The following is a 14,930-nucleotide window of genomic DNA, read 5'->3' as shown; positions in this document are numbered from 1 at the left end:
AACGCGCACACGGTGAAAGCGAAACAGTGCGCGGACAAGCATGCACACGCGCAGTCGGTCGCTGCGAAGCTGTGCGATCGCTGCATTGAGGCTTCATTCTATTACGCTCCATTTAGTTATACAAGCACTATAAGAACATATTTCACATAGTTTGCTCTCAGCGTTTGCCTCTTTCACGCAAGAAAGCCGGTTCGGAAGTCTCCATCGTGGCGACCGCGCGCAGTGGCGTTCACTGTACGTATTCGGTAAAGAGATAGCGTCTCTAAACGATTCTGTGCTTTCATTTTGCCCAAGATTATTATTTAGACAGTAAAAAACTTCTCGCGTTTCGAAAGTATTTACAGAAACGTCCGGGAGAGCTCCCGCGTGGTGTTTTCAGTGAGCGCTGACAGCAAATCTTATGAGGAGCGCGCCGCGTGATCCCTCATACTACGCCAGCGAGGCGCTTCCGATAGATGGCGACTCCGTAACTCTTTGCCGCCAATACATGTGCTGCATTCGCGATCTCTGGGAAAGAAAGCGAAGGAGAGGGGGACCCGGGGGACTTGCGCGGTATCCAAGGCGGCTGTACTGGTGCTGAAACCCGGAAATTGTCGATATGCTCGCCGTCCTCGACTACACCCGGGAGGGCGGGGGGGGGGGGGGGTGACAGAAGACTTATGGGCCCCGGGTGCCAGATGACCTAGCTACGCCACTGGCTGCACACCGGACGAATCTTCATGGTCCCGCACACAGTACTCGTCCAAGTATTTGTTTGCACCTTCAAATGAAACACGCATGCTCTCTCAACGTTGCTGCCTATTGCCGCTTCGCCTCACGTGTGTTCGCTAGGTGCTCGTCCCGCTTCTCGTTGCACATGACCGGCAAGCCTTGTTGTTGCGCCTCGCGTTTCTGATTCAATGGCGCAGTATATGGACTTCTTTCGGGGAGTCATTTACTTATGAGACGTATACCTACGAGCGAAGATTGGCAACGGTTCGCAACGGTTTGCCGACTCCTTTATTTCTTGGCTCTGGTATAGTGATGGGGAACCGGGTAATGGAGTCCTATTTACTCTGTCACACAGCAGCACCCGCTGAGTGAGTGGAGGAACCGGAGAAAGCTTAGCTTTAACAATATATCCACCAACAGTAAGGCTAATAGAGGGAAGCTGGAGAAACACGTTCGTTGTTCAAGCGGTGGCTGTGGAATGAAGACATTGAACACGAATTATGAGCGGCGCCAAGTGAATAAATTTGGTGCCGCGCCTTAGCGATGTCGGAGAGGATAGTCGATGATTCTACGTATAAATGCGGAAGGCAATTTAAATGCGATTTAAATGCGCAAGTAATTAATTCGCGGTAAAAGCAGGCATTATAGTTGACTAATGTCATCATCATCTTAGTTGATGCCTCGCGTGCCAACATGAGGGACAAAGAGGAAGCATACCATTAGAAGGCGGATCTAGGAATGTGATCAACCAAATTCTCGCAGCTCGGGTCCAGCGGACTTACCGGGTAAGGCGTCCACTCTTTCAGAGCACCTTCTATAATAGATGACGCTGTACCAAAGGTCCGATTGCGCGGTCGCAACTCAATAGCTTTTTCGCGAGGCCGTAATTTAGCTGACAGGCGACAACGGGCGGGAGGCAGTCGACGCTCTGCCATCGCCACTCCCGAGGAAGCTCGTCTTCGAGGAAGCTCGCCTGCGGCGTAGCGGATTCCGCGGTAGGCCTCGGGAGTACGCTAAGGCCGAGGACGCGCACCAAGCGAAAAACGACGTGCAACATGCGAAGCGGCGGGAGCAAGGCGTTCGACCGCGAGTGCTGCTTTCCCGTGCTGAGTGGATGCAATGTTAACTGTGTTCGGCTTGTGTTACACTTTTGTAACACTTTCTGGCGACAAGCATGCTGCACCTTTAGGTAGTGCATTAAGTGCTCGCATGTGTCGTTGAGAAGGTCGAGCTAAAGCACCACATGTGTACTTAACACTGCGGCTCGTAATGTCTTGCAAGAAGTCTGACCCCCTCCAATCGTATGACGTAATGCATTAACAAGTGTGCAGCAGGCTTTCGCCTTCACGTGTTACAGGAATGTAACATGCTGCCGAACTTTTTGCTGGATTGTCTGCCCATGGTATACAGCAGCGACCGGACTGGACTTGTGGCTTTTTCTGTTACTGTTCAGCACTCACTCTTGGTAAGTCGTGGTGATTAGTGCATAAACCATCGACGGTATTCTATCCGCTTGAGTAAAGGAATGATGTGCTAGAAGGTGTAATATTTGTTACAGTGAGGCCATTTAGGTACCGTTTGTTGTTTCACAGGGCGCTATAACCTAATACTATTCCAAACTTTTCTATTCCAATTCTGCAATCAGCCCTCTGCGATTGGTCAAAAACATTTTTGGACCACCCCGTTAACCTGCCTGTCACGCGACGTCACGAGAACCGTGATAGCTCCACATCTGATATGAAGTGTACACACTGATTATGTATGATTTGATCGAACAAAAGAAAAATAGTTATTTCTGGTTCGACCCCTTTTTGGCCATTAGCGCTCGGCTATTGGTCAAAAGTTTTCGGGCTGCACCCACTTCATCTCCCTGTCATGCGACGTCACGAAACCGCAAAAATTCACCGCGTCAAAGTGACGAGTACACGATGAAGATGCATCAATATGCCGAACAAAACTGAATTTTGTTCTGAATAGCCGCAGGCTGCCCCGATCCGAAAGCAATAAAAGATGGCTGCCGCTGATCGCTCAGGTACTGGCGACTCGCACATGCCGGAGAGCATGGGTTTAACTGCGTATAATAAAACTTTTTGCGTGGCCGTGTAACGTTTCCAATAACTTTCGGTACGTTTAAGACCTCATTATGCCAACTCTTCTTTGCTGAGGATGCGATTCGGCGTCATTCTAAAGCTTCCGTTGCATGCCGCCGCGATTTTCCACGAGCCACCGCAAGCTAAGTAAGGGAAATCGTACCAATCGCAGACGTTGGCACCACCCTCTCAATCCGGTTATCGATTTTCAGTGCAGTGGCTCGGCCCCATCGAATCCCTCTGCACTTGAGCGTGCTCTTCGCGTCTTGTCAGCCAATTAGATAAGACAAGCCGCTCAGTGTAGTCAATGTTATTCGTTTTTCAAGCAAACAAAAGTGACCTCCTATGAACGAGGAATCTGAACCTAGCAACGTTTAATGCTAGAACGTTATCTAGTGAGGCGGGTCTAGCAGTGCTATTGGAGGAATTAGCGGGCATTAAATGAGATATGATAGAGCTCAGTGAGATTAGGAGGACAAATGAAGCATATACAGCGCTAAAAAGCGGGCACGTTCTGTGCTACCGGGGCTTAGCGGAGAAACGAGAACTAGGAGCCATATTCGTGATTAATAAGGATATAGCAGGTAACATACAGGAATTCTATAGCATTAACGAGAGGGTGGCAGGTCCTTTTGCGAAAATTAATAAGAAGTACAAATTGAAGGTCGTACCGGTCTACGCGCCTACATCCAGTCATGATGACCAGCAAGTCGAAAGCTTCTATGAAGACGTGGAATCGGCGATGGGTAAAGTAAAAACAAAATACACTATTCTGTTGGGCGACTTCAATGCCAGGGTAGGCAAGAAGCAGGCTGGAGACAAGTCAGTGGGGGAATATGGCATAGGTTCTAGGAATCGCAGGGCAGAGTTATTAGTAGAGTTTGCAGAACGGAATAATATGCGGATAATGGATACCTTCTTCCGCAAGCGGGATAGCCGAAAGTGGACGTGAAGGAGCCCGAATGGCGAGACTAGAAATGAAATGGACTTCATACTCTGCTCTAACCCTGGCATCATACAAGATGTGGACGTGCTCAGCAAGGTGCGCTGCAGTGATCATAGGATGGTAAGAACTCGAATTAGCCTAGACCTGAGGAGGGAACGGAAGAAACTGGTACATAAGAAATCGATCAATGAGTTGGCGGTAAGAGGGAAAATAGAGGAATTCCGGATCAAGCTACACAAAAAGAATTCGGCTTTAACTCAGGAAGAGGGCCTTAGTGTTGAAGCAACGAACGACAACCTTGTGGGCTTCATTAAGGAGTGTGCAATAGCAGTCGGTGGTAACTCCGTTAGACAGGATACCAGTAAGTTATTGCAGGAGACGAAAGACCTGATCAAGAAACGCCACTGTATGAAAGCCTCTAACTCTACAGCTATAGAATAGACCTGGCAGAACTTTCCAAGTTAATCAACAAGCGTAAGACAGCTGACATAAGGAAGTATAATATGGATAGAATTGAGCATGCTCTCAGGAGCGGAGGAAGCCTAAAAGCAGTCAAGAAGAAACTAGGAATTGGCAAGAATCAGATGTATGCGTTAAGAGACAAAGCCGGCAATATCATTACTAATATGGATAAGATAGTTAAGTGGCTGAGGAGTTCTATAGAGATTTATACAGTGCCAGTGGCACCCACGACGATAATGAAAAAGGGAGTAGTCTAGAGGAATTTGACATCCAACAAGTAACGCCGGAAGAAGTAAAGAAAGCCTTGGGAGCTATGCAAAGGGGGAAGGCAGCTGGGGAGGATCAGGTAACAGCAGATTTGTTGAAGGATGGTAGGCAGATTGTTCTAGAAAAACTGGCCACCTTGTATACGCAATGCCTCATGACCTCGAGCGTACCGGAATCTTGGAAGAACGCCAACATAATCTTAATCCATGAAAAGGGGAACGCCAAAGACTTGAAAAATTATAGACCGATCAGCTTACTGTCCGTTGCCTACAAAGTATTTACTAAGGTAATTGCAAATCGAATCAGGAACACCTTAGACTTCCGTCAACCAAAGGACCAGGCAGGATTCCGTGAAGGCTACTCAACAATAGACCATATTCACACTATCAATCAGGTGATAGAGAAATGTGCGGAATATAACCAAGCTTTATATATAGCTTTCACTGATTACGCGAAAGCATTTGATTCAGTCGAAACCTCAGCAGTCGTGGAGGCATTACGGAATCAGGGTGTAGAGGAGCCGTATGTAAAAATACTGAAAGATATCTATAGCGGCTCCACAGCCACCGTAGTCCTCCATAAAGAAAGCAACAAAATCCCAATAAAGAAAGGCGTCAGGCAGGGAGATACGATCTCTCCGATGCTATTCACAGCGTGTTTACAGGAGGTATTCAGATACCTGGATTGGGAAGAATAGGGGATAAGAGTTAGTCGAGAATACCTTAGTAACTTGCAATTCGCTGATAATATTGCCTTGCTTAGTAACTCAGGGGACCAATTGCAATGCATGCTCACTGACCTGGACAGGCAAAGCAGAAGTGTGGGTCAAAAAATTAATTTGCAGAGAACTAAAGTAATGTTTAAGAATCTCACAAGCGAACAGCAATTTACGTAGGTAGCGAGACACACTAGAAGTGGTAAGGGAATACATCTACTTAGGGCAGGTAGTGACTGCGGATCCGGATCATGAGAGTGAAATAATCAGAAGAATAAGAATGGGCTGGGGTGCGTTTGGCAGGCATTCTCAAATCAAGAACAGCATGTTGCCATTATCCCTCAAGATAAAAGTGTATAACAGCTATGTCTTACCAGTATCCACCTACGGGGCATAAATCTGGAGGCTTACGAAAAGGGTTCTACTTCAATTGAGGACGACGCAACGAGCTATGGAAAGAAGATGGGTGTAACGTTCATCATCGTCAGCCTGGTTACGCCCACTGCAGGGCAAAGGCCTCTCCCATACTTCTCCAACAACCCCGGTCGTGTACTAATTGTGGCCATGCCGTGCCTGCAAACTTCTTAATCTCATCCACCCACCTAACTTTCTGCCGCCCCCTGCTACGCTTTCCTTCCCTTGGGATCCAGTCCGTAACACTTAATGACCATCGGTTATCTTCCCTCCTCATTACATGTCCTGCCCATGCCCATTTCTTTTTCTTGATTTCAACTAAGATGTCATTAACTCGCGTTTGTTCCCTCACCCAATCTGCTCTTTTCTTATCCCTTAACGTTACACCTATCATTCTTCTTTCCATAGCTCGTTGCGTCGTCCTCAATTTGAGTAGAATCCTTTTCGTAAGCCTCCAGGTTTCTGCCCCGTAGGTGAGTACTGGTAAGACACAGCTATTATATGCTTTTCTCTTGAGGGATAATGGCAACCTGCTTTTCATGGTCTGAGAATGCCTGCCAAACGCACCCCAGCCCATCCTTATTCTTCTGATTATTTCCGTCTCATGATCCGGATCCGCCGTCACTACCTGCCCTAAGTAGATGTATTCCCTTACGACTTCCAGTGCCTCGCTGCCTATTGTAAATTGCTGTTCTCTTCCGAGACTGTTAAGCATTACTTTAGTTTTCTGCAGATTCATTTTTAGACCCACTCTTCTGCTTTGCCTCTCCTGGTCAGTGAGCATGCATTGCAATTGGTCCCCTGAGTTACTAAGGAAGGCAATATCATCAGCCAATCTCAAATTGCTAAGGTATTCTCCATCAACTTTTATCCCCAATTCTTCCACTCCAAGTCTCTGAATACCTCCTGTAAACACGCTGTGAATAGCATTGGAGAGATCGTATCTCCCTGTCTGATGCCTTTCTTTATTGGAATTTTGTTGGTTTCCTTATGGAGGACTATGGTGGCTGTGGAGCCGCTATAGATATCTTTCAGTATTTTTACATACGGCTCGTCTACACACTGATTCCGCAATGCCTCCATGACTGCTGAGGTTTCGACCGAATCAAACGCTTTCTCGTAATCAATGAAAGCTATAGATAAAGGTTGGTTATACCCCGCACATTTTTCTGTCCCCTGATTGATAGTGTGAATATGGTCTATTGTTGAGTAGCCTTCACGGAATCCTGCCTGGTCCTTTGGTTGACGGAAGTCTAAGGTGTTCCTGATTCGATTTGCAATTACCTTAGTAAATACTTTGTAGGCAACGGACAGTAAGCTGATCGGTCTATAATTTTTCAAGTCTTTGGCGTTCCCCTTTTCATGGATTAAGATTATGTTGGCGTTCTTCCAAGATTCCGGCACGCTCGAGGTCATGAGGCATTGCGTATACAGGGTGGCCAGTTTTTCTAGAACAATCTGCCTACCATCCTTCAACAAATCTGCTGTTACCTGATCCTCCCCAGCTGCCTTCCCCCTTTGCATAGCTCCCAAGGCTTTCTTTACTTCTTCCGGCGTTACCTTTGGGATTTCGAATTCCTCTAGACTATTTTCTCTTCCATTATCGTCGTGGGTGCCACTGGTACTGTATAAATCTCTATAGAACTCTTCAGCCACTTGAACTATCTCATCCATATTAGTAATGATATTGCCGGCTTTGTCTCTTAACGCATACATCTGATTCTTGCCAATTCCTAGTTTCTGCTTCACTGTTTTTAGGCTTCCTCCGTTCCTGAGAGCATGTTCAATTCTATCCATATTATACTTCCTTATGTCAGCTGTCTTACGCTTGTTGTTTAACTTCGAAAGTTCTGCCAATTCTATTCTAGCTGCAGGGTTAGATGCTTTCATACATTGTCGTTTCTTGATCAGATCTTTGGTCTCCTGCGATAGTTTGCTGGTATCCTGCCTAACGAAATTACCACCGACTTCCATTGCACATTCCCTAATGATGCCCACAAGATTGTCGTTCATTGCTTCAACACTAAGGTCCTCTTCCTGAGTTAAAGCCGAATACCTGTTCTGTAGCTTGATCTGGAATTCCTCTATGTTCCCTCTCACCGCTAACTCATTAATCGGCTTCTTATGTACCAGTTTCTTCCGTTCCCTCCTCAGGTCTAGGCAAATTCGAGTTCTTACCATCCTGTGGTCACTGCAGCGCACCTTGCCGAGCACGTCCACATCTTGTATGATACCAGGGTTAGCGCAGAGTATGAAGTCTATTTCATTTCTAGTCTCGCCGTTCGGGCTCCTCCACGTCCACTTTCGGCTATCCCACTTGCGGAAGAAGGTATTCATTATCCTCATTTTATTCTGTTCCTATATTCTGTTCCATATTATTCTGACGTTAAGGGGGGATAAGAAGAGAACATATTGGGTGAGGGAACAAATGCGAGTTAATGACATCTTAGTTGAAATCAAGAAAAAGGAATGGGGGCATGGGAAGGGCATTTAATGAGGAGGGAAGATAACCGAAGGGTTACGGACTGGATTCCAAGAGAAGGAAAGCGTACCAGGGGGCGGCAGAAAGTTAGGTGGACGGATGAAATTAAGAAGTTTGCAGGGACAGCATGGCCACAATTAGTACATGACCGGGCGAGAAGTATGGGAGAGGCCTTTGCCCTGCAGTTGGTGTAGCCAGGATGATGATGATGATGATGATGATGATGATGAGGATGATGATGATGATGATGATGAGCGAGGCGAGCGTTTGATTAGTCTGTTCAGAGAACCCTGCGGGTGATCGCCCGATCCTTGCATCGGCGGTTACGCAAATTTGACGTCAGGAGATTGGAATAAAAACATATTGGAATAGTTTGACGTTATAGGGCCCATAGAGTGATTCCGTAAAGAGCAGAGCCGTTAACCGGCACATACGTAGCGGTGCCGCAGCCTTCTCCTGCACCAGGGGGAGATGGAGACGGGAGGAAAGGCAGATACCCGAGCGCTCCACCACAGCAACTAAACTTTCCGATGCCCCCCAAAGCTCTCATGCGACAGCACGCACACCGGCAATCGCGGCCCCATTAGCTTACATACCCAAATCTAATACGCGTCTAACAGACGAGGCTCGGAAGGCATGCGTTCGGAAGCCACAATGAAGCCGAGTTCTACCTTCGCACCGTCGCCCATTTTAACCCATTTTAAAATGAAGTTTTAAAATGGGCGACTATCTACCACCAGATGGCAGTCGCCTTCGCGCATCCCCGCCGGTGCCGTCGCAGGCAGGTATGCGTAGTTTGCAGGCGCTGGTGGTCGTGTGCTGGCCTGTGATACCGTCAATCGTCATCACCGTCAATTATCGTCAATCAAAGCAAACAGCGTACAAAGCTTCGCCTACATCCGTTTCCACAGTGCATGGGATCCGCATATTTTCTTTCATTCACAACTTCCGTAACGTCTCTCGATGTTTTAAGAAATCTGACAAGATATTTATTTTACCTTTTCGAATGTCATCACTATGGAACTCGTAAGCTTGTTTGAGAGAGTTCTTTATTTGCATAATAATAAGGTTACAAATGGGGATTATACATACATACAGAGGCAGGTCCCATAGTCAACAGACTGTACAGGTGACCTCCCATTACAAATGAGTAGGATATATAAATACAAAGCAGCTATATGCAAACACAAAAGACACCATATTAAGTTAGTCACTAGCTTACGCTGTAAAATATTTAACGACACAAAGCACTTATTAATATAATGATAAAGATCAACTTGTTATATTGAGTGCAAAAATTTACAAAGGTTTGATTTGAATGTGTAAAAATGAGAGAATATCTTAATATGACACGGTAATGAGTTCCAAAGTAGTGTGGCTGAGAAATTAGTAGTAAATTTACCATAATTAGTTCTAGGTTTTGGTAGTAAATAGCTGCTGGTAGAAGCGAAACGGGTAGACGTGGAATATGGATACTGGCTAGTAGTAAATATAGGGAATAGGAGCCTTCCGTTAACAGATTTATAAACAAGTATTCCAAGTGAGTATTTATTTAGTTTCTGTAACGATAAAATGCCGTTAGATCTGAGCGGTGGAGATGCTTCCGATGTGTAGCTGCTACGTGTAATGATGCGAATTGCTTGATTTTGGGTATGCTGTAGTGGAGATAAATGTGTGGAATACGTGTTTCCCCATGATGATATGTAATAATTAATATGCGTGTGAATAAAAGCGTAGTAGAGGGGGATGAGTGTCTTCATATTAAAGAAATTTCGAACTTTAATTAATATTCTAATTCCATATGCTGCCTTCTTTGTTAAGGATAAAACACGCTCGTCAAATTTTAGGTGTTTATTTAATATGACGCCAAGAAAAAGTACACTATCAGAAGGATAAAGTACACTCGAAGCAAAGGTTAGCGATGGATACACTGAGATATGTTTTTGTTTAGCTGAGAAGATGACGAAGTTAGATTTGTCAGTATTAATGTGTAGTCTGTTTAGTTGGCACCAGGTTACAATATTAGCCGCGTCGTGATTAACCTTACACATCAATGAATCAAGACTTTTGTCTGAGGAGAAGATGGTAGTGTCGTCAGCGTAAAGGATACAGTCAGAGAACTTTGGGTACTTTGGGAGGTCATTAATGCATACTAAAAACAAGAGAGGCCCTAATATAGATCCTTGTGTACACCAATGTTAGTTGTTTTAGGGTGCGAGTAAGTGCTGGAGATTGATACAGTGTATTCTCTATCTTTCAAATGATTACGTAGTAATTGCAGTTCCGGGCCAGTTATAGCAATATAGTCTAATTTAGCAAAAAAGGATGTTATGAACTAGTGAATAGAATGCTCTAGAAAGGTCAATAAATAATACGCCAGCGAAATTTCCAGTGTCAATTGCCTGCCGAATCTTGTCTGTTAGAAATATTAATGCCAAATCAGTTGAGTAACCTTCCCGAAACCCAAATTGATTTGGTGATAGGATGCAAAATTTTGATAAATAGGTCGATAAACGTGTTCCGATTAGTTTTTCAATAATTTTACTGAAGAATGAAAGTATAGCTATAGGGCGGTAGTTAGATGTTAGACGCTTATCTCCCTTCTTGAAAACAGGGATTATTTTGGCTTTCTTCAAAGAACTTGGATAGATTCCTGTTTTAAAGATAAGGTTCACTATATGACAGAATATTTCAGATATTAGGTACGCTATCGTTTTTATGAGAGATGGACTGAAGTTATCGAGACCAGGTCCTGTATTTTTTAGGCTGGAAATGAGTGTGACTATGCCTTCAGGTGTTGCGGGATGAAGGAAAAAGCTATGGGGCACACGGGGGTAAGTCTCGGTCAATGAATCTTCGCACTCTTCATTATCCGCACAGAAGGAATTGATGAAGGAGTTTGCAATGTCCAAGGGATTATCAAGGAGAAGATCCCCCGATTGTATCATAGTTATTTCGGAATTATGATTCGACCGACCTAAAAAAGAGTTAAATACTTTCCATTGCTTTCTGACATCATTACCTGCAGACTTAATTTCATTTTCATAATACGTCGTTTTTAGTCTGCAGACTTAATTTCATTTTCATAATACGTCGTTTTAGTCTGAGTAGTTTTCCTAGTAAGTTAGAAAATTTATTATACTTTTCCTGAAGTGCTGTGTTAAATGGCTGTTTTTTTGTTTTTCTGTAAAGGTTATCTTTTTTCCTTAAGCAATTTAGCAAACTAGTTGATAACCATGGGTTACGAGGAGCTGAAAACGTTTTTTTACACTTCATTAGTACCGTGGAACCTGAAATAGCATTAGAAATTATTTGTGAGAATGTATTATAGGCAGTTTCAGGGTTATCACATACCATTACTGGGGACCAGTCTGAAGCGGCAATTAATTCAATAAAAATTGACGAATTAAACTTATTTCTGGTGAAGCTTGCATCGGTAGTGCCAGCAGTAGAAGTTAAGCGCACGAATGTTGGGTAATGATCGGTTATTGAAGCTTCGACAACACCACAGTCAGGGTTAGTAAGAAGATTGGATACTATGTGGTCGATAAGCCGATTATCCGTGGGACAATGAGTTGGAAGAGTACTTAGGTTTCCATATCCGAACCCATTGAGGCAGCTAACGTAATCATTAAGTAGTGTGTTGGATGTATCTAAAAGGTTAATATTAATATCGCCCATGATAATGACATTTTTCTGTTCGAATGTTAAATTATGTAGCAAATTACCTAGGGCTAAGCAAAACGCGCTTCCAGATGATGAGGGTGAACCATAGATGCAGCCAACCATTAGGTTTTTCTTATCTTGTGAAAAGAATGTATCGTCAAACTCGACCTAGACAGATTCACAGAATTACATTCGCATCAAAGGTTTTTGAATTTAATATGTTTCCTGTCGGTGATAGGCAACGAACGCTCTCCGCAACTTGGTCGCTCGAGAGCACACGCTCTTTGCATCGGCACCTTTGAATTCAAAGCGACACCGAAAACGGGTGGAAGAGCCGAAGAGAGCTATTCGCTTTAATAACGCTCGCGTATCGTACTTTGGCGGGCACATAAAAAGAGCCGCAGGTGATCGAAACCAATTCCAACGGGCGCAGTGAGCGCGGACCTACGAGCATGGCGGAAGGGGCCTTCGTGGAGGGCGACCAGGCGCCCAGGGACAAGGACCCCGAGGAGGACCTGCAGGAGCGAGTTCCGTCGCGGCTTGTCGAAGAACACGGCGACGATGCGCTTCGGCAGCCGCCGCACGCGGAGGTCGATTCCGCCACGCTGTGCCTGCAGCCTTTCCAGGAGGCGGCGCTCGACGAGAGCCTCATGGTCAGGGAGCTACTGAAGAAGGGCCGCCTCAAGAACCCAACGCTGACCGAGAAGGGGGCGCCACTGCTGCTGGAGGACAGGCGCCTGTCCGTGCTCCTGGAAGCCACGCAAAACGTCGCGCTGCGCTACCAGCTGCGCGGCAAGGTCCAGCAGCAGAAGCCGCTGTCCCCGGAGCTGAAGTCGCACGATGTACCCGGAACATCCGTCGCGGCCATCGCCGATTCTCACGACACGGGCCACCTCGAGGAGAAGGTGCACAGCGTTCCAGGATCTACCGCGCGGCGGGTCGACGCCTCTTGCTCTGGCCTGCCGACCGACGGTGCCATAACCGACGAGAATGTCCGGAAGTCCCCTCCACCAGCGGCTGCCACGAAGAGCGCGCTATATTCGCCGTCGCAAGCAGACGCCAGACGTGTCAAGTCGCGGCTAGCCCAGTTGACCGTCGAGAAGCCGAGCCAGTTGCGCGCCGGCGACGAAGTCTGTAGCAAGCTCTCGAAGATTACGCAGATCGTCACCGGCGGCTGCTGCGCCGAGCCGGCCACCACTCCGCAACTTCATGAACACGACCCGCTGTCGTCGCCGTCGCGACTCGAGCAAGAAGCCCCCGTAGACCCGTCAAGCGAGGGGCCATCAGACGACCGCATCCGGGACATGCCCGTGCTCGAGGTCCTGGACAAGTGCGACCTGGTGGAGCTGTCAACGGGCACTAAAAGGGCGCGCCGCCGAATGCGGCGCTACTGCGGGACCGACGCGGAAGTCGCGGCCGACGCCGGTTTGTGCAGCAGCGACAGCGAGCGCAGCCTGGTTAAGCTGGACTTTTCTACATTGCCGACAGAGGCGAGCGAGATGGTGGCCGACCGGCGATGTGGGGCCGAGGTCTGCGACGAGCCAACACGCGCCGAGAAGTCGTCGACGTCGACGTCGTCGTGGTACTCGTTCGATCCACCGTCTGCGGCCTCTCGCCAGTCGTCCGCCGTTCGAGCTGCGGCGTCGGCCAGCGAGTCCGCCGGCAGCTGGGCTGCTCGTCGGCAAGGATCTCCAGCGTCCCCGGATGTGCCCAGAGAGCGCTTGAAGGCGTCGTCCCTGATTCGCTTCTTTGAGGGCATAAATTAAAGCCGTATTACCGTGCGGTCGTTGCACTGTGTGTTTGCCGATGCAATAATAATAATAATAATAATAATTATTATTATTATTACGAAACTATGGGCAAAATAAGGGTATCGAGAATAATTTAAGCTCCTATATGTTATATATATATTATACACATGAAAAACTATTTGAACTATTGAAGACTCAGCATAAACTGTTCAAATCTTGACCTTGCTTTGCTGTGTCGGCCATCAGTGTACGCACGACGATCATGAAAGAATCTCAATGGCATGCAGGTGAGGTCACAGAATTCTTGCTCCACCGGCGAGGTAATGCGTTGACATCGCTCTCGTCGTCCATTCTTCGAGCCTGTGTCTCTGTGATTTCGCGCTGTAAATCATTAATCTTTCAACTCGTCAAGTTTTCCATTCTTATTCAAACAGAGTATAGTAACTCATGTGCTGGTATATAGTTCTTAAACGACTTTTGTCCAGGGTTTAAAAACAGACAAGCGCGGCGCGTATGTCGCAACCGCTTGCGATCGTGAAATGGCAGCGCATTCGCCTCGTACGCGGGAGATACTATGTTCGAATCCCGGTGCCGTCAGTATAATCCACTGTTTTTTTTTCTAATGAGTAGAGATGTACCACGACCTCTTGGGCTCTAATCTCAAAAGGATGCCATGTAGATATTTTCGAGGGTCTCTGGGCACCCCTTCTCCTCAACACAGATTTGGTGAAATAGCGCAGCATACGCCACTGCTGTGGGAGGCAAACTATAGTGCTGCCGCTGGCTACCTACTGGTAAAATACGTACAATTAGCGCAGGCCCGGCCAGATGCTCGCCAAATACGGAAGTTCCAGACGCTCGAAGGACACCCACCTATAGGGAAGTTGGCCGGTATGGAACCGCCAGACTACAAACCAAGTTTAGTCGAGCCGGTCGTGCCAGCAAATTAACGAACCACTGCACGGCGTCTGTTTTGGAGCCGTGCAACAGAAATTTCAAACAGAAGCCCGTGCCTTCACCCTTTCTCGAGGGAGCCCCGCTTCCTGCCAGAGAGTCAAGGTCACGATGTTGACGGCCACACACGCAAACTCGTCGACGTCAGGCCATAACCAGACGCACTGCCTGCAAGGTCACCGATCATGGAACGTTAGTCATCCAACGAGTCAAGGTCACGATGTTGACGGCCACACACACAAACTCGTCGACGTCAGGCCATAACCAGACGCACTGCCTGCAAGGTCACCGATCATGGAACGTTAGTCATCCAACATAAAACACGCGAAACCGGCCACTGCAAGTGCGCAGCGCCGCAAGAAAGCAAGAGAATTGCGAGGCTCGTGAGGTAAAGCTGGATTACTACGACTCAAGGGATCGCTAATTCAGTCCGCAGACGAGCATGGCGTATCTCTGTGCCGTCGAATCAAGC

At 46.8% G+C, this 14,930-nt stretch overlaps 1 protein-coding gene across 1 annotated transcript; it reads left to right on the top strand.

Annotated features, from left to right (window-relative positions):
* The first annotated feature begins 1,416 nt into the window (after positions 1-1,416).
* On the top strand, positions 1,417-13,616 carry LOC142584189 (uncharacterized). Its single transcript, XM_075694351.1, has 2 exons — positions 1,417-1,496; positions 12,187-13,616. Exon 2 carries the CDS (start codon positions 12,206-12,208, stop codon positions 13,517-13,519), a length of 1,314 nt encoding a protein of 437 aa, XP_075550466.1. The 5' UTR covers positions 1,417-1,496; positions 12,187-12,205; the 3' UTR covers positions 13,520-13,616.
* The last annotated feature ends 1,314 nt before the right edge of the window (positions 13,617-14,930 follow it).

Source organism: Dermacentor variabilis, chromosome 6, assembly GCF_050947875.1.
Source record: "Dermacentor variabilis isolate Ectoservices chromosome 6, ASM5094787v1, whole genome shotgun sequence".
Classification (NCBI taxonomy): domain Eukaryota; kingdom Metazoa; phylum Arthropoda; class Arachnida; order Ixodida; family Ixodidae; genus Dermacentor; species Dermacentor variabilis.
The sequence above is the reverse complement of the archived record's forward strand: the minus strand, read 5'-3'. Positions and strand labels throughout refer to the sequence as shown.

What these genes read in the sequence shown, in the direction of transcription:
- LOC142584189 (XM_075694351.1), top strand. Translation starts at nt 12,206, where the DNA reads ATGGCGGAAGGGGCCTTCGTGGAGGGCGACCAGGCGCCCAGGGACAAG.